Here is a 20584-nt window from a genome sequence, read left to right as displayed (position 1 = left end):
TCAATCATCTCACAGTTACTATGTGCCATCTCCATTATCAAAGTGTGTCTCTCCAAACCCCACTGGTGGCAGGTCCACAGAGGATAAACTGTTATCCTACAAGTTACTCTCTTCACTCAAGTGGTAGAGGACTGTGCTGTGGTTCTGAACATCCCAACCCTGCTGAGGATCCATGCTGGGGGACAATATGATTCCCTAGGATGAAATGGTTATGTTTTTAATGTAGGTTTTTTGCACACACAACCTTAATTCTGGCATTTAATTAACTTCTGGGTGCTTGATTCTGCAACCCTAATGTTCTTGTGACACAGTTTGTCTAGATGTAATTATAGTGCAGTAATAGACTGACCCATGCTTAAAGGCTTCCTGTTCAATACCTTTTAGGGCTAAAAAACTTTAGACTCAAAGAGTATAGAATATAAGTGCACTTCCAGCTCAGACCTCCTCCTCACCTCGAACAGCACCAGGGGCCCAAAGAGGGAAAAGCTGCAGGTGAGGGAGTAAGCAACTTGCCAGTCTGGGATTTCAAGGAGGCAGCAGGTAGGTGCCTGTGCCTGAAGAGAAAAGGCAAAGCAGGGGAGTCTCTGGCCTGGCAAGGTAGGATTGAAAAAGGAAGCAGGAGTCGGGAGCGGGGTGGCAAAAGGGGAGGGGCAGCACAGAGAATGGCTGCTTGCTCATTTTCAAGAGGAGCAGGGGACCAGTGGTTGGAATGGTAGAAGAGAAATCATGGAGAGGATAGGCGGGAGAATTTATATATTGAGGGAGAGGGAAGAGATCTCAATTGTTTAGTTAGCTGATTTTATTTGGGAAGTGGAGGGTGAAGGACAGTGTAACTAATGGCCAGCCACAGCCAGACCCACATCCACACCACTTATTTTGGGCACCAGATACCACTGCTCCAGTTTTTTGCACAGGTAACTCCATTTAAATCAATTGGAACATCTGGGATTACACCAGCTAAGTGGAATAATACAGTGGTGAATCAAGCCAGTTAAATGTAAAGGAGTCATGAAGTTCAGAAGCAAAAAGAAGCAAAATATAAATAAATATAAACCCTGTATAATAAAGGTAAAGCTCATCTGTGTGTGGGATAAAACCGTCTAAGGGGGCCAGTCTGAGACTCGTTAACTCCCCCAGGAGTGAAGGACCATCACAAACCTAACTGCCTTCCACTCCAAATGTTAGCTCCATTTCTTTGACATGTCCTGCTTTCATATAAACACACAGCAACATGTATATTTAAAAAACAATCAAAACAAAAAACAAGAAATGCCACTGTACACTTCTCTCCTTCAGGAGAGGAAGGCAGAACACATAACGCATGACAAATGTTAGTCACAGCACTTAATGTGCTACTGGAAAGCATTCAGATACTACAGTGACAAATGTCTATTAAGAACCTACATAGAATAGATTGGATAGAACGGAAGTTTACACTCAAACACTTTACCTGTTGAACTGTAGAATTTCCTCCATTTAAGATGGCAATCCCAAGCTTTAAGGTGGCGGCAACCATGGGACCCATCTCACCTTGAAAATATTAAACTATTATTTTAGTTCATATTTAAAAAATAAACCAACCTATTCTACTAACTTACCCTGCCTTAGGATGTGCACAGCATGGAGTCATTTATATAGCAGTTTACAGGAGAGAATCATTTAAATAATCTCTCTTGTAAAAAAAAAAGACACACACATTTTTCCTTCACTATATCTACTGTGTGATTTAGGGCAGGTCTACACTACTGCTTCATGATATAACTTAAGTTGCTCAGGGGTGTGAAAAAGCCATCTCTCTGAGTGATGCAAGTTACACCAACCTAGGTACCGGTGTAGATAGCACTATGTCACAAGAGACGCTCTCCCACTGACACAGATACCACCTCTTACTGAGGTGAAGTAATTATACCAATGGGAGACCTCTCTCCCATCAGCATAAAGCATCTTCACCAGACATGCGATAGCGGCACGGCTGCACAGATGTAGCACATCTGGTGTAGACTAGCCCTCATACCCTCTAAGAATTAATAGATAAAAACTGTATAAAAAAAGGAAAGAAAAGATGAAAGACATGAAGAATTGTCATCAAAGAATATAAATTACTCTTCAGTCATGACAGCCTTGAGCAGCTGGTTCTGAGGTTGGATGCACAATTTAAAATTGGCATGTCAGTTTAACAATGTGTTCTTACTGTATGCCCACACAGACAAAACTTTGACAGTTCCTCAAGGACTAACTGTGAAGTGAAGAATTTAAATATAGTAGCTAGAGGAAATTGGTTAGTTCTGCTTATGAAGGAGAGAGTTGTTTAAGTAATAGTGCAGTAGACACAGCACAGAGAGGTAGGAAAAATGATTGGTGAAAGATGGGGCCTAATCGTAGGTGTAGTTTGACTTCTATATTTGGTGAGGCAGCTCCAGTCAGCCAATGAGGCCACGCATGGGAGGGCAAATTCCACACCTGCCTGAGACTTGCAGTTGGGGGGGGGCAATACCCCCCTCCTTCCTCCCAAACTGCACCCATAGGCCTGATGAACAGAAGCCTAAAAAGTTATACTTCTTAGCAATATACAGTGAAAGGATATGGACGAAGCAGGGGATGAACAGATTATAAATGGGCATGGGGGAACTTGTTCAGAAAAAAAAATCAGAGCCTGTGCTAAGTGCACAGACACACAAATCCTGATAATTCTGGAGCCCCACTTTGTGATTACACATTCCCAGTGCACAGCTATGAACTCTCAATCATCTCTACATCATCTGGGCTCCAACCAGGGCCAGGAATGCAAAAATACCACAAGAAAATTTCTTCTGATTTTTTTTTAGAAAACTTTTGCAGGATCAACTTCTAATGATCACCTAAATTTGAGGTACCCCTCTATCCCGATATAACGCGACCCAATATAACACGAATTTGGATACAACATGGTAAAGCAGTGCTCGGGGGGGTGGGGAGCTGCGCACTCTGGCAGATCAAAGCAAGTTTGATATAACACAGTTTCACCTATAATGTGGTAAGATTTTTTGGCTCCCGAGGACAGCGTTATATGGGGGTAGAGATGTATTTATTTGAAAATGAACCTAATTTAAGGTATAGCCACCAATAATTATAAGGAGCAAGTTCTAGAGCCAACAAATCTTTAAAAAATAATCCCAAAGAAGATTTTATATGTACGTAAGCAGTAGGTCTTTACCTTTGCTGGCGCTGATTGTTTGAAGTACCATCTCTGCAGCACCCCGATCATGCAGTCTTGCTTGCTGGTACAGAAGCTTCTGTTTTTCCATTTCTTTTTCCTGAACAGAAATTCCAATCATTTAAATTGAGGACTTCAATGACCATCAGCTCGCCAAAGATTTTTTGTTATCTCTTAGTATATGGGCTCTATTGCAACATCATAGACCTATTCAACGCACACACAATGCTACTGAACAAATATTTAACATGTTCAATATTTCCCTTTGTGTTTTTCTTTTTATCCTTTTAGTCCTTTGTTTATCGGGAAGGAGTTCTCTCAATTGTAAATCATTTGGTCCATATTCACAGTATATATGTACTGCATGTATCAAACTTGCACTTCTGTGCTATGTTTTTGTGCAACAGTTTATACTCTCTTAATAATCTTCTACAGCATGACCATAACTTGATACTGCTCAGCACACGGATCTTGAGGTGACAATTGTCCCTGACTGACAGAATAGCTTCATTGGGAGTTTCATTCATCTGGGAAAATTTGTTTAAAAAAGAATAATAGGCAGTGTTGTATATTTCAAGTAAGATGCTGACTTATAATATAAGATAGGTTTCCCCAACCCACAACATATCCCAAAAGGATATTAGACAGAATACATTGTGCCTTTATATTTTGCATTATCTAGTGGCAACAAACGGTACTGCATGGTGCTGCTTGAGCAATGGCTGAAGTTTGTTCTCCATTATTTAAACTACTGAAAACGTAAACAGAAAACAAAGAAGCACAGCTAATTCCAGGTGGATATGAGCTTTCACAAGCTTAACTGAAGTTTGCTGGAGAATTGAAAATGACTAAGCAGTGTAAGTTGCAAAATGGAAGTTGCATAGAACCCTATGACTGCGAGTCCATCAGATGGCATGGTAGAAAAGCGTAGTCAATGGGGCATGACACCATCAATTAGTATCATGCCCAAAAACACAACGGCCAAAACATGTATAACCTAAGAGCAGGAACAGCTGCAGCAGAAGTAGCCAGAGTGACAGCTTTGCTGCCATAAACTTTCCATCCAAAGTACAGAAAATAGACACTGAAAGATGGAAGAGGTTTAAAAAATGAAGGCTTGCTAGATACAGACTATGAAAAATAAAAACTAAAAAGAGGTATAAAATAGAAATGGGTTCAAATGAATGAAAAAAGAAACCTTTAAATCAAAAGCAAACCAACACAGACATTTATGCTGTTACCAGAGAGGTCTTGCTGAGGCTGGCAAATTTGTTTCTTAAATCTTTGATAATATCATGCTGCGGAAACAAAATTCATCAAGTTTTTTTTTTCATACTACAGTTGGAGTTCCTGTGGTTAAACTTTTCCCTTAAATTATGTGATAAGTTGAAATGGAGGCACAGAAAAGAAAAAGAAATATGGCAGCTTTGCTTTATGTGGAGCCATGCTAACGTCTGAAAGGTTTGCCTTCATGTTTAAACCTCTTCCTGTGAATTAAAAAACAGAACAAAACCATACACGTACACACAACCAAATAATCATTACACAAAACCAAATAATCATTACAACACAGTTTCAATAAAGCTGCAACAAAATATTTTCATCTGCTTCAGATGTCACGGAAACTTGATGAACATTTGATTTTTCCTTTACATTTTCCTTCATTTATTTTTAGACCCAACAATCTTTTTTCTCTCTTCCATTGCAAGAGTCACTTATTTACTTTTGTCTTCAGGCCCAGGTTTATTATAAAAGGACATTTTGTTGACAGCCTGATGAGGAAAGCACAGTAACATGGAGCTTTCCCTCCATCTACAGACCAAGAGATCAAGAGAATGGGTAGATATGACGCCTGCAGTTACACAACAAAAGAGAGGCAGGAAGAAGCTTGGTCAAAAGGGTTTAAAACCAGGTTGGAGAGAAATAAACTTCAGGGATTTTGTATCTCCCTCTGGGAAACTCAGCCATTCAGATAGTTGCCAATGGCAGAGCAGTCCAGCAAAAACAAGATATGAAGATGATCAGTCCTTGGATAAGAGCTTCCAAAACTCAAATTTCCCCTCTCAGCCTGGCTAAATTTTCTGGTGCACCTTTCTCTAGACAATGAAGGAGCATGTGTGTTCATGGGCTCAGGAGAGAAGACAAACTGCCAGGAGGACAAAAAGTATGCTAGACCATTAGGTGTCCTGTTTAGGTATTATCACTTCTCTGCAGTGTCCACATTCCTAGATGCAGTTGCTACTACTGAGCCAGCTATAAGGCTGGCAGTTGTGTTTAATTGTGTTCAGTCTGGCTGATCTGAAGGAAGCCTGATAAGGTATTAGCTTAACGAGTTAATTTGATCTCATTCATCACACCATCACAACCACACACAAAAAATCATGCTAAAAGAAAAGTCTGGTATAATAAAAAAATATCAACATTTCACAGAAAGGATATTTTTAAAACTCTGACACTAAAAAAAAAAAATCAGTTGTTTGTTGTGTGATCTTAAGTTATATTCTATAAATGAATCAAGAACACTGAGAAGTGTACATATGTGGATTTTCACCCTGAAGGCTTTCCCCAGCAAGGCTGTGCATGAGCTAGGAGGCTCCTTCGTCATTATCTTCATCAGAAGTAGAGTCTGTTCAAAACTTAGACATTTTTTTCTGTTTCATCCTCATATTTTAATAGGTAAAAAGCAATCATATGGCAAAGGTAGACACTATATCTGCCCTGTATTTCTATCACAACTAAAAAATAATTTACTTATAGTCATGCTACAGTGATGTCTGATATATTATACTTTTACTTATCTTAGAATATGTAATAATTACAGTACATAAAAATATTAGAAGTTTGTAATTGCTGGCAAATGTTGACATTTTTAATGTTAACAACCAACTCTTCAGTACAGGAAGACAATTTATACTGTCTAAACTTTACATGCCTATAAATATTTTCTGTGGGTAAGTGTATGCCCAAGATTTATGATGTTACTTGCTCATTTCTTTGGATTGTGTGCTTGGTTTGTTTCTTTCTTGTACTGTGGACTATAGATATTCAGAACACTAAGATAACCCAAATGTTTTATTGCTTAGTGCAAGCAGTTTTCTTCATGTAGGTCTATATTTACACTTCAAAATATCACGAGGAGTTTGCTCTTTTGTGAAGAAGCTAGTGATTTTGGATCCCTAATGAAGGAATAATATTTTTATTCACTGAGTTGGATGCTAGAAGAAAGAAGTCTTGTTTAAAGGCCGTTCTGGTCATATATTTCAAAATTAGGAAGTGGCACTGCCATTAGTCTGTAAGAAGAATGGCTATTTGCAAATGCTTTGGACAGGCTGGTTTTAGAGTATAAGTTCTAGGTCCTTGCTGAAGAAGAGGTTGACTGGAATTATTAGAAAAGAAGTCTACTACTGAGAATGTTACTTTCATTTGACTTTCCCTCTTAGTAGTGGCATTGGTCATTGTAGGATAAGTGCCTCGGGAATCTGTGCAATCAGCAATCAGCAGACCCAAAGCAAGAGGTCTGGATTCTATCTTCATTTCATTTTGTTCTCAGTGTCTCTTCCAAGGACCACAGATGTGACTGAAATTCCTAATTCACGGTTTATTAACTTTCCAATTTTCAGTAGTCATCTTTCAAGCCACTGGCACTGCATACTGACAAATGGTCTTGAAAAATCCCATAATGTCTCTGGTTACTTACCTATTATCTGAGAGGAAAGACTGTGATAGATGTTATGTTATTTACAGCAACTTGTGGGTTTCTAAGGGCTTTACAACTTTATTTTCTTCAGGAGGCATAAGACATTCATTTAAATGATAGTGTAGCGGACTAAGCCCAACAGAAAGATATACTTACGCTTCTCTCTGAATAAAGCATAATTTATTCTTTAATAGTTCTATGACTGCTTAAGCCTAATTCTTTGCAGTTGTTATCAAGGGACTGAAAAGCAAATTTGATTTGATGCAGTTTATTGTAAATAAATCTATAAAGCCTCATAGATCTTTCAATCAAAAATCTGGGTTCATACCTGGGATTAATTTGGACCAAACTTTCATATATGGCAAACAAGGGGGTGGTAAAATTTTAAGTTAAAACATTAAAGCAGGAAGTACTGTAGGGAGCCAGTTGATATTACACATGAGCAGGAACTGACAAGAGTGGAGCTCTGGAATATTATATACTAACACAGCATGGCTCTTTGTCTCTTTCTAGTAGCTACCTCGCATAGGAAGGTTGCAGTCTACTACTACTGCCTTTGAGCTAATGGAATTGGCCCCTTAGCTCAAGCAGCTGACACTTGTGCTATTAATCCAGAGGCTTAGCTTCAAGTCCCAGAGATAGCCAACCAGGAATTCTGTTATAGTAGCAGGAGCTAAGTACCTATAAGACTTTATAAAAAGTTATGAACACATTCTGAAAGTCTGAAATAACTGAAATACATAAGTATCAGAGGGGTAGCTGTGTTAGTCTGGATCTGTAAAAGCAGCAGAGAATCCTGTGGCACCTTATAGACTAACAGACGTTTTGGAGCGTGAGCTTTCGTGGGTGAATACCACCACAATGCGTCTGACGAAGTGGGTATTCACCCACGAAAGCTCACGCTCCAAAACGTCTGTTAGTCTATAAGGTGCCACAGGATTCTCTGCTGAAATACATAAATGGAAGATTAAAATAGAATAACCTGAGAGAAGACAAAAAGGAAAAGAAACAGTTACCTCCATCTCATTCTGCAATGATCACATCTCCTTTAATTTATCCTCATGTTATCTGCTTTCCAAGATTTCCTCTCCCATACAGCACTAAAAGTCTCCCCCATCTTGTATGGTGGAGACAAGCCAATGCAGAGAATAAATCCTACTGCAGTGCTTACACAAGCAAAATGTTCATTTATTTCAGCGGTTGCTATGCAGGGGGTCTTAAAAAAATCTTTCTGTTAAACCTTTAAATTTCCTTCATTCTACATTATGTTCTCTGGAGTAAGTCTGTTTTTAATCCTAAATTACACATTTTGAAATATACACAGGGAAAGTAAATGGACTATAACCCAGTGACTACTCAAAGCTTAAAATGTAGGCTTCAGAAGTGTGTGTGTGTGTGTATGCACGTGTGTGTAAGATAAAATAAACTTTTCCCATTCTGCTTGACAAAAATAATTTAAGTATTGCTATCTCTTTCTCCTGGAAGTCTGGTCCTACCAGATTTAGCTGTTCTTCTTGTTAAAATACATTATTGAGATAATACTCAGCTGAGTTGAAACATCTTTTCTACATTGGAGTCCTGCTAGCATTATACAGAATAACATAACACAAAAGGAATTTTTCAAAGCACAGATGACAAAGAATGAGAATGAGGGAGGTAAAAGCAAATTCAGAGACTATCTAATTAGAACCTACAGGCAGGTACACATATCATTAAAGTACAGTAGATTCATCTTGAAAGAGAACTCCATAGTAAAAATATTCTCCGCAATTATAAAAAATGATGTCCTCCTCTACTTGCAGAGCTTTCTTTTTTATACTTTGTTTTTTCTATTTAAAAATTCTTCCCATCTCTCCTCCCCAGAAAGACAAATTATTCGCAACTGCTCCATGATGTCAAAATCTTGATAGAACAGCGGGGTGGGGGGAATGTCACTAAACACGTAAGTTTCAAAATATTGGTACATGCACTATTTGTGAGTCAGTGACTGCCTCAAACTTTGAAGACTTCCTCTGGGATTTTTACTTTGATCTGGTGTGCTGTATACAATATGAATGTGGTAGGGTATTGGGTACTGTACACATATGATTTGTGAACAATTCAATCATCATGACTGAATGTATGTATATGGAAAAGAATGACAAAGTTATATGTGTAAAGTGGCAAGAACTCTTCAAGATTATGAAGACCATTCTTATAAGCTTCTTGGAGCACAACCATGTCTTCCTTTGTATTTTTTGCCACACATGCTGACACTCAACAAATATTAATGATAAAACCAAAACGTGGCTAGTCTAGGCATTTATGCTAAAAATGGCTACTTTTACCAGGCATGCTGAGAATGCCTATGTGCTTACTTTCCTGGGTCCTAATCTGTGGTAGTTACCAGGAGATAAAAAGGGAGAAAATGAAAGAGAATATTGGGTCACAGGATAGGAAGAAAATTGAGCTGGCCTTTCTACTCCTGATTTTTTAAATTTTACACTAAAATAACAACAGGAAGATAATACTTCTTTTTATATAGTAGAGAAAGGAAAGAGACTACACTGCCAATTATTGTGTGTTAAAAAGTTATATGTTTTTAACATGTGTGCTGACAAGCATCAACCAGCAGTACTTTATGTGTTACTAGTGTGTGTGATACAGCATGGCCAGAGGGCAGCATAAGAGTGTTAGCAGGGGGCCTTATTCCCTGCCAAGGGAGGAAGGTTTGCTTTAGATTAACTAGAACAGCTGTGGCCAATTAGAGCACCTGACGTCACTAGAGCACCTGGACTCCAGTCTTAGAGCACCTGACTCCAGTCATGGCGATTAAACCCCATGCTTCAGTCAGACAGGGTGTGTAGTTGAAGGAGAAAAGATTGATTGGAGCAGGTTGCAGTTGCAGAAAGAGAGAGTTTGTCAGAGAAATAGCAAGTTTGGAGGAGTGGACGTGCGTGGAGTCTGGGACGCCCACACAGAAACCCTCGGTAAGGGGCACCAGGGCTTGATAGAAGAGGCGAGAAAAGACCTAATCACAAGCTGCGGGTATTCGAAGCGAGGGAAGGTTATAGCCCCCGGTGGTAAGATAACCGTCTAGTGTCATAAGGGTGGTTCACCCCTCAACACCCCAGGGCCCCTGCGGTTGGCCACCTGAGCGCGAATGCTGAACCGGAAAATGTGAAGCCGAAGTTTGGCCAAAGAGAGGACCACCTCGCACTCTGGCGCGGTGGTTCTCTTTCCTTGTTCCTATGGCATCCTGGAGCGAAGGAGACAGTTTGAAAGTCAGTCACCAAGGGTAAACCGCCGCCCCAGGACCCTACAGATCATAGCGCAGGTCTCCATAGCCCATATTATATCGCACAGACACTTCCTTTCCAACAACAGCGTATTTTTCTTCCTAATGCTTCGGGGAGCGGCTTTCCGCTAGATACGGGAAGTTCCCAGGAAAATGGGGTTGCCTTCGCTGTCCGGACCCCTCTACCATCGTGGGGAGTTATAGTGACTCCCTTTGAACTCTCGATATGGAGCGCCAGCGCACCGCGTCCACCTCGCTCCGAGGGGTCGTGAACGCTCAGTGTATGAGATTCCTATCTCGAAGTCTGGTGCATCATGGCCAGGAGTCGTAATTCTCGGGGTATGGAAGGCCAAGACCCAGCCAGGACATAAAGGAGAGTCCATGTCTCTCATGGGCAGCATCTGTGTGGGCGAGCAGAGCGGAGCGCCACCCAATTGCTGGCTGGCGCCCGGTCCGCACTTTCCTAGTCCACTTTCACCACTTCTTCGGCCGATAGTACGGGAGGCATGGTTGAGGGAGAAAAGCACAAGATGGCACAGCAGACATACTAACAACCGTGGCGGAAAATGCGAAGATTTCAGCGGGCGAACTGTGATGTGTAGTGTGTCCGACCACAGAAGCAAACTCCTAGCCAGTTGCACGGATGTCATATGAGTATAGTGGACGCCATTGGAGAAGTGAATTATAAGTTAGACACATGGACCGCCGAGAAGCCAGGCAAGGCCCCGTAGCGTATTATCAGCATCCCGATCAATGCTCCAACTGTGACCTCGATGTTAGGCAAATGAGGGCACTCTTGAGCAATTCGTACCCAGAGAGAGACAGTATGCTCCACATACCCCAAATTCTCGTGTGATCCCTGACTTCCGGCTCGAGGATCCGACTCTACCTCAGGCAGACGGCCGCCAGGAGCAGGTAAAGATATCTCCTGACTTAACTCCAGAACAGACGGTGTTCGCAAGAGGGTGCGACCAACTGTTGTATAGGCTGCTCTCACCAGGCCGGAACCAGGCGTCTCGTTGTTCTCTATTTTGCCGAGGACCATTCACGAGCCCTCGCCTCCCGCAGCAATGGCGCGCGACTGAGTATTGTTCTGGAACGGAAGTCAATTCACTATCTGAGCTCCCAGCAAACCCAGCCCCGGTGAAGATCCAGTGCTCGCAAAGGCGTTCGAGCGATGCGGCGTCTCCACATGATTGACAGGATGCTCATTATCCCGAAATTCAGACCGGGCATATGTAGTGCATACTAAAAGGAGTGTGCGTAAGAGAAATAATTTAGCCGATGGCAAGTGGGCGGAACCAGGCTATTCTGGGAACTCGGGGTCATTGAAGAATCCCACAGCCAGTGGTCCAGATGCGCATCGTACTAGTCCGCTGCAAGCGCTAGTATGGCACCGCCCTGAGGTTTTGGAGGTGGGTTTGTACCCAAGACTGGTGCTGAAGAGAACTTAAATGAGTTATCCCATCGATGCCTACCCCGATACCACAAGACATTGGACGAGCTGGTTGATCAGTTTGGCAGGCCAAATACCTAACCAACCCTAGAGTCTGAACGCGACCAGGAAGCGAGTATTGAGCAGATACGCCCGGCCAGCAGGATGCCTACGCGGAAAAGCACTGCTTTTTCACACCCGAGTGGCCTGTTCCAGTACACTGTCCTCCCTTCGGGATTCTACACCATGGTGGCTCTGTCCTGCCACATTCCAAAGACTGTATGGATTAATGCTCTAATACCTATCCCATCCAGCCCGCAGCTAAATCCGCCAGTCCGCGCCCGTACAATTAGACACGATAGTGTATCAATAGCCAACTGCATTGGGGACAGACCTGGAACAAAGTGGAAGGCAGGCTTTGGAGACCGCGTTTGCGAAAGGCCTGGTCTAGCCGCAATCCTCTGAAATGCGTGATAGGACAGACTGAGGCCAAATACTCGGCCATGTGCGTAGGGAGAGGGGTGGTGATGCCCCAATGGAACAAGGTGGGATATCAAGATTGGCCTCGACCGATCGCAAGAAGCAGGCAGAGCATTTTTGGGTATAGTTGGATACTATCCGGAGATTTCATCTCATTTGCCACAGAGCAGCGGGCCATTGACGGACTGAATAAAAGCTCGGGCCCCGAGATATGTGAAGTGGATAGATGCGGCGGAAGCAGCATTGCAGATTGCGAACAGCCCTATGGTGCCTCCGGTACTTCATGGCCCGAGACTTCGAGAGGAATTCATCCTGCAGGGAACGTCCTCGGAGGTGGACTCCGGTGCGTCCTTTCCCAGATGGTAGGGGAGGAGCACCCCATCTTGTCCTCAGCCGGAAGCTCTCCCAGGGAACAAATACGGCTGTTGTTGAAAAGAATGTCTGCGAATAAAATGGCTATGAATCCCGCCTATATCTCCTGGGGCGGCGTTTACCCTTGTGAACTGATCACGCCCCGGCTCCAAGTGGTAGCATAGGTAACAAGGAAAAGAAAACGCAGAGTGAGAGGTGGTTCCTCTCTTTGCACCTTCCATTTTCGGGTCAGCGGATAGGGCTGGAAGCCAACGGGCAAAAACGCCCCCATACGCTGATGGCCTCTCACGCCAACACTAGCCCTCTCGTCGCCGAGCTAGCCGCAACGCGCTTGGTGTTGGCGGCGGGCGGGGAGGGGGTATGGATACAGCATGGCCAGAGGGCAGCATAAGAGTGTTAGCAGGGGGCCTTATTCCCTGCCAAGGAGAAGGTTTGCTTTAGATTAACTAGAACAGCTGTGGCCAATTAGAGCACCTGACTCCAGTTAGCACGCCCGAGTAGAGCCTGGCTCAGTCATGGGATATAAACCCCTGCTTCAGTCAGACAGGTGTGGTATGTTGAGAGGAGAAAGGTTGAATTGGAGCAGGAGTGCAGATTTGCAGAAGAGAGGTTTGTCCAGAAGGAAATAGCAAGGGTTTGGAGATGTGCTGCGGTGGATTGGGAAGCCCAACCAGAACCCTAGGTAAGGGCACAGGCTGTATAGAGAGAGGGAGAGCCCTTCACAAGCTGATTGGGTAGAGAGGAATAACGCAGGGAGAAACCGCTAGTCAAGTGGTTCACCACAACCCCAGGGCCCCTGGGTTGGGACCTGGAGTAGAGGGCGGGCCCAGGTCCCTCCCTCTCCACTCCCCTCCTCCAAGGACACTAGGGGAGTGATTAAGAACTGGTTTAGAGGCAAGCAATATCGCCCTGAACCTACCCCAGAGAAGAGAAAGCGCGAGACCCAGAGAACGGTACCGGCAATTTGCCACATGTCATTGGCTCTGTCGATCCTATCCCACAAAAGATGCATTAATAGAAAAAATGTTGTATTATATAGTTAGATTTTGAGAAATAGTATGTGATCATGCATGTATAGGTTGTATAGGAATGTACCTGAGGGAAGAATTAGGGTTGCATAATCAATCAAATCATTAGCATTTCTGGATTTTGAACAATTAAACTAAAAACATTTTATTGCGTAATGTTACATCTATACACACACACAATATATATATATATGTATATAATGTGTGTGTGTGTTTGTGTAGATACTTGTAATTTAACAAAGACGACATAATATGAAACAAAATACTATTCTGTGTTCAGTGAGCATTAAAGCAGAGCTAAAAATCTACAGGAACAAAGAAATTCAGAGTTAAGACTGCCACTGCACACTTAATTCAGTCCCATTTTGCTGTAATGTCTCCATGTAGATTTGCCTCAACATCGTTATTACTTTCATTTTGATATTAGCATTGTCATGCCATTGCAACCTCATCCCCATAGACTTAAATTGATATTGTTTTGTTTCATGTTTCCTGCCTCCATATACTTGTTTGCAATGTTGTAGCAGTGTTACATGTGCAGTGTTGGTGTAATGAGATCACTCAAAACACTCATTCCTGTTCAAATAGATAGGAACGGACATGATTACAAGCATGCTCTAAAAAGAAAAGCACTTGGCTAGCAATCTTGCAAAGCTATGTCTTCTCTGTTCCAATAATTTTTTCCTAAAACACCGAAAGAATATATTCCTTTAAATAATGTACAAAATTATACATTATTTCAATTAATCTCTTTGTTTACACTGTGGGGGTGTGGGGAGGGGAGTAGGAGTGTCATCTTTGAAACAGTTGCAAATTATGTTTTTTGCAGCTGTATTATTAAAACAGTCCATTAAAAGATTTTTACAATCCAAGTTGAGAACCTATATAGCAGATCTGGGTCTGTGGCAATTTGAAATGGTTAATATCTCAATCTCTCCTTCCAAGCTGGGGAAACGGAAAAGACTCAGAAAGTTGGGATATGCTTAGTAAGATAATTATGTAACTATTCTGTTAAAAATAATCAGGGGACAAATAAGGAAGTTACCAAACTAATCACTTGATTATTGTGGCATGTTTGTTTGCATCATCATGGAGGGGCAAATTTTTCCTCTTTTCTTTGAACACTGAGGGCCTAGACAAAACCAGTTTGGTTGTTTTGTGCTGCTGCAGGGGAAGCGCGTAGAATTTGAGGGCCCATATAGAAGGTTTGAATCACCAGTGCCCCGTGCAGCCCCGCTTCACAGGGGATCATTCCATGTCCCCTCACTCAGTGGTATGAGGTCAGGACTGGTGAATTTTGCATAGTCACTATCTGTTGCTCCCCATGCAGTAGACAAAGAGCAACAATAGGCCTCAATATCAGCTTTGGAGTAGCTCCACTAATGTTGTCTATCCTATGACAAAAGGATCTCTTCCCCTAATACTCCTTCCCCCACCATTATTCAAGCATGTTGCTAGAGTTTGGGGATTGGGCTATGACAGAGTAAAACTATTGGTCTTTTTTATCAGCTTGATCTTGCATTTGTTATTCAGGCAAAATATCCATTGGCTTCAGGAGTTTTTTTAAGTGCCAGTATGCAACATGGGGTCCTTCGTTTAGAACAACTTAAAGATTAAACTGTGCATAAAGTTATGCAACAAACATATCCATTTTTCACTTCAAAAATTTTTCATGCAGACTCAGAATGCCAAATTCTGCCTTCTCCCTTTGACCGTAATAGAAGTGAACATTTAGTAGTAGATTTTTGGCTCTAGATTTTTATAGGATTTATAGGGTGACATTTCACCATTTCTGTCAGTGAATACAACTTTGCTCAGAAATTCAAATCTCTTGCAACAAATTACAAATTTGCCACACTATTTTTTCTTCAAGGAAAATTGGTTGTTTTCACAGATCCATGTAACTCTAGAATTTGGTAGAGAGAGGTCCATCAGGAAAACCCCCTGAAACAGCTAAACACAGAGTGGCCTCTTGAGCTGAAATTTGTCTTATGTTGATATTGGTTTCTGTTGATAAAGTCAAGTCCCCGGGATTGGGTGAGTTTGACTCTATAAAGTGTGTGCAGACTTTATTTGGAACAGGGCTGTTATCTAGAATGTGTATAAAGATGATGAATAAATCACTGAACCAAAATGAGAGATTTCAGAAAAATAAAATTGAATAGATAATAAAAATGACAACTGGGGATGTCTAAGTACCTTTAGTTTCTACAGAAAAAGCCTCTGGCAAGAAATCAAATTCAATGTGTGGATCATTTTAATGGGATGAACCTTAGTTACATAAAATAAACTTGAGAGAGAACATCTTTTTAAACATGCCATACACAAGTCTCAGGATAATGTCTCCTTCAACTATCAAGATAATCAACACGGGAAACAAATTTTCCTGCAGATATGCATACTGGGCTCACACTGATGTAGATGGAAGTTCATCATGCAACATGGGAAGGCAGAATTTGGCTATTAGTTCCCCACCTTTTTACAGCTTTTAACAAGGCAAGTTTTCTGCATCTTGCTCTGTTGGCCAAAAATCACCAACATTCTATTAACTAATTGTCAGAAACAATTTGAATTATTTTTGTCTTCATTTTGCTCTTTAAAAAATAAATTAAAAACTCTTCAAAAAAGCCAAGCAACTGTGGTTTTGTAATGCGGGTCTAATAGGCTACTCAAAAATCTTTAACTTACCAACTAAGGACCAAATGTTGACAAAAGTGTCCTCTGAAATTGTGCCTGCAACAATGCAAGAAAACAGTATTTGTACATGCAAACAGGGTAACTGAGCAGTTAACCACCCTGTTTGTGTGTGCAAATGAACATTTTGTTCTTGAACTTATGCATCTAACTTTCTGCAGGTTCAGTTTTAGAGATTATTTTTGGAAATTTGGTAGTAACTATTAAATATGTAAAAATAACACTTTGTTTTTTCCATTTTTTAAGTTTTTTTTTTTTTTTTTTTTTAAATAGGAAGGCAGTTCCATGTTAGGTTTGGAAAAAACAACCATTGTACCTATAATCCTGAGCTGTTCCGGAGACTAATATGTATCATAGAATCATAGAAGATTAGGGTTGGAAGAGACCTCAGGAGGTCATCTAGTCCAACTCCCTGCTCAAAGCAGGACCAATCCCAACTAAATCAAGTCATTAAGTCAGAGCAGCCCCTGTGTTTGGAGAATTCTCTGACGGCTTTATCCATGCCCTTTAAGAAACCTTTACCCCTCTGGAGCAGACGAACAGAATGTGCCCTCATATCCTCCAAGGATGACTTTTGCCTAAGCTTTCCCACTAAGGTCTGGAAGTGATGGAGGAGCAATTTCAGACTTGGATTCATGTCCCTCATGACTGGTGAAAGCCAATAACAAATACTGATTTAAATTTTTAACATATCTCTAAGAAATGGTTCTTGCTAGATGTCCTTGATTCTCGAGTTTCCTCTCATTGCTCTGACAGAACCCTAGTTTGTTGACTTTCAGGACACAAGGTACAGCCATTCTATTTACATAAGCTATTCCAAAGGACCACAATACTGATGATCTCTAAAGAGCTGGATCCTAAGCTGAGAGTCTCACTGAATTATTAGATGTTATTAAACAATATAAATTTCAGTATATGTGCCCAGCAACTGGATGATGTGCACACTGTGAAATCTAATAGCTGAGTGGTGCCATCTTTTACTCTTCTTCTCTTTTCTCCTCTTCCCAGATTCAACTGATTTATTTTGTGAAGTAGAACTGTATTTTTGATCCCCCATTTGAGCCCTGACCCTATCCATATTAATAGCACTAACATATAACATGCTTGGTGAAGACCAGCTTGTATTCAATCCAGTGAGGCACTTTGATGGAAGCACTTTTTATCATATAGAAGAATCAAGGACTCCACAGAGTTATTTCTATATGTTTGTCTCTAAGATTACGAGCTACCCAGTTATAATCAGCAAGGAGGAAAAAAATAATCTTACTAATGAAAAATAAATACCAGGGGAACAAATGCATGAGGTCTGCACCCCAATATTGCACTGCAGTGCAGCCAGGGACATACTAAGGCCTGAACATCATTCCTGTGGGCTTATATTCTGACCTGTATGCTGCTCACACAGAGGCCCGAATAGGGATTATTTGTGCCAAAAAGCAAGAGTAAACTGCACAGGTCATGGGCTGACCATGTCTCTTCACTTAAAGCCCTGCCAAAGAATGACCATTCTGAGGTTCTGATTGTGAAGGAGTTGCAGGAAGTTGAACATCATACACATTGGACTCACTATTTTTCCAGACCCACAGAACATGGAATAAGTGGACGGGATTCAACACTGGAATTCTAATCAGACAACTGTATTCCTGAAGCCTTAACAATTTCTCCTGTCCTGCAGGAAAGGAGTGTGGGTTTTTTAGAACTTACTATTTCCTTGCTTTTGTGGGTTTGTGTCATGCATGTTGTATGTGTATCAACAGCACCTGCTTCCACACAATGTTTTTTGTGTATTAGTTTCCTAGGCTTTTTAATGCTTCATTTAGTGGTGATTAGACAAAGGCCTTGCAGACTTGTGGGAGGAAGAAATGCAGCTCATCATGGAGTATATTTTATCTGTCAGCACCTATGAATAAACCTTCATGTATCAGCAGCTGCACAAAAAACTCCCTCTTTTGTAAGATAAAATCTGACAGAAAAACATAACTCATGATGAAGCAAGTTGTATGTACTCTTAGTCCCATCATGTGACTGGAGTCTTGTGCCTGTTGCCAGGAGCCCAACCACGAGTCATGTGCATTCCTAGTCCAAATCAACCATCAGGTTTGTATGCACCGTGCATAAACTTGCAGTTATTAGGAGAACAGCAATTAAAAATGGCCCTAAATCCAACAATCAAACTACCTCTTGCACTAGATCTATTCTGAGCACACTAATCTAGCAAGTTTTTTGTAGACAGACAATAGTGTTTTTTTTTTAAATAGATATCAGTCAGCAATGAAAAGTAAGACTGCAAAGCAAAAACTTCAGCTGGATCTGAAATTCAAAGGCTTCTGTTAAAAATGTATGAAGAGAAACCACACAAAACTCATGTAGGAAATTCAATGGGCATAAAAACTAACCCTGTGAAGTTGCACACCACCTGGCTATATGCTTTTTGAGAAAAACAGAAATAAATGCCGCATTTTAAGCCCATTTTAGATTGCAACCCTAACTATAGAGTTTCTACCTGGTGCCCCATAATGAAGGCTGAAGATGATAACAACCAACCACTTTCATTGAACATGTTACAAATATTTTAGATTAAATGACCAATGATCATTTAATCTACCATTCTAAATTTAGACCTTTAAATTAGTGGAAGATTTTGGAAAGAGTGTCAATCTGCTCCAAAGAATTTAAATTGCAGAAAAGGTAACAGACTTGATATTAGGCTGAAGAACACTGGAACTACAACTTTGTTGGATGGATCAGCAGCATGTTCCTGGATTAATAAAGTGCCACACAAAGCTGGTTTGTTAAAAAAAAGCACAAGTATGACTGTATTCCCTTCCAATCTGAAGAACAGTTTCAACTATAGAAATTAAAGAGTGATAACTGGAAATGATGGAAACTAACATTTCTTGGAAGAAGGCCAGCGATCATTTTTTTGTAAAGTATCATTAGCAAGAATATTAAGATAATATGAAAAAATAAAAAAATAAGTCAAAGGTTATTCCATTTTCCCTAGAAGGGAAAATGTTTTTGTATTTAATGGGGTCAAAATGTTTCATATTATTAATCCTTGGAGTTTTAAGACGAATGCGTTTTTGTTCAGATGAAGGATACTGTGAAGATAAATTTTGCGAAAGCTGAAAATAGTTAGAAATATTTTAAAGACCCTTTACATGAACTTATCCAAGATGTTGGGTCTAAAAGCTAAAGTCACAAAATTAGACCCAGACAAATACACACATTTTTTTTTTTTTTTACCTTGCTGCGTTGCGATCCTGTGACCTTAAGAAAGGGTGAGGACAAGAAGTGAAACAGCAATAAGAAAAAATATCCAGAAATATTTTGCAGATAAGTGATTGATCAAACACATATGTAGATCTCCTGTCTCTCATTTCTATGCGTTAGTCACAAGACCATGTGCCCCCTCATATAGTGATCACTATTACAAAGTCAACATTAATCTACAGTAAATGTAGAGTAGTGTCTGAGTTACTGCAGTTATTTCCTATTCGAAACATCGGAAATAATGTGCTAACTGTGGATAAATATTGACCTTTTCTAAACAGTCATTGCTCTATAAACAGAGATGCAAATAATTGATTTATTACTGCTATTGTATATACAATATTATTGCAATAAACACTACTCTTTCAATATTTCTTACCCATCCAAACTCAGTCACCATTGGAAATCTTGTCAGCCTGTTCTCATCAGATTTTCAGAATGATTTGTGGTTCAGAATATCAATTGAACTGTTACATGTTTGTCCGAACTGGCTCTTTTAAGGTTCACTCATCAATTTTATATATACGTCTGTGTGCATGTACATATATCGTTACATAACACTATCTTTTCTCTTTCTGTTTTACTACTATGAATCTGAATACTCATATTTGTCAATCTAGTCTCCGACATGCAGTTCATTTACACAGTAAGTTGCAGGAAGCCATGAAGCAAGAAACATAAATGTCAGAAGCTATGGAATAATGTATATTATGAAACAGGAAACAAAAAAAGAGGACTTCAAACTTACTTCAAAACTCTTCACTTCTTCTTCACCATCATCATCCTCTTCATCATGACAACTCTGAGACCATGTAAAAACAAAACATTCACAAATAAAGTTTGCTTTAAAAAAAAAACATGGCCCCAGCTCGATATACACCAAAACTCTTTTAATCTCCCTTACATTCTCTTATTAAAAGGTATATGCAAAAGATGGGAAAAAAGTTACCTTTGCCATAATGTCAGCATATGCCATATATAAGTAATCTTCCTCCAGTTTGCTAGGGAATAGAAGACGAGAAACGCTGTAACCATTAATGTAATACAGCATCTCCATAAACAATTGAAACCCTCAAATATTCAGAAGAGGATCAGAAAATTGAACATTTTTAATAATTCTAGTTTCCAACAGCAC

General features: G+C 40.5%; 1 protein-coding gene across 3 annotated transcripts in view; it reads right to left on the bottom strand.

Annotated features, from left to right (window-relative positions):
• The window catches only part of RYR2 (ryanodine receptor 2), a 749362-nt gene that overhangs the window by 104171 nt on the left and 624607 nt on the right, over nucleotides 1–20584 (bottom strand). For all 3 annotated transcript variants that reach the window (XM_075064183.1, XM_075064184.1, XM_075064185.1), the window contains 5 exons: nucleotides 20399–20450; nucleotides 20198–20251; nucleotides 19423–19446; nucleotides 3194–3293; nucleotides 1451–1530 (listed from right to left, as the gene is read on the bottom strand). In XM_075064183.1, coding sequence (XP_074920284.1) covers nucleotides 1451–1530; nucleotides 3194–3293; nucleotides 19423–19446; nucleotides 20198–20251; nucleotides 20399–20450 — 310 coding nt within the window. The remainder of the gene's footprint in view (nucleotides 1–1450; nucleotides 1531–3193; nucleotides 3294–19422; nucleotides 19447–20197; nucleotides 20252–20398; nucleotides 20451–20584) is intronic.

The sequence above is a fragment of the Chelonoidis abingdonii genome, chromosome 3 (assembly GCF_003597395.2).
Source record: "Chelonoidis abingdonii isolate Lonesome George chromosome 3, CheloAbing_2.0, whole genome shotgun sequence".
Classification (NCBI taxonomy): domain Eukaryota; kingdom Metazoa; phylum Chordata; order Testudines; family Testudinidae; genus Chelonoidis; species Chelonoidis abingdonii.
The sequence above is the reverse complement of the archived record's forward strand: the minus strand, read 5'-3'. Positions and strand labels throughout refer to the sequence as shown.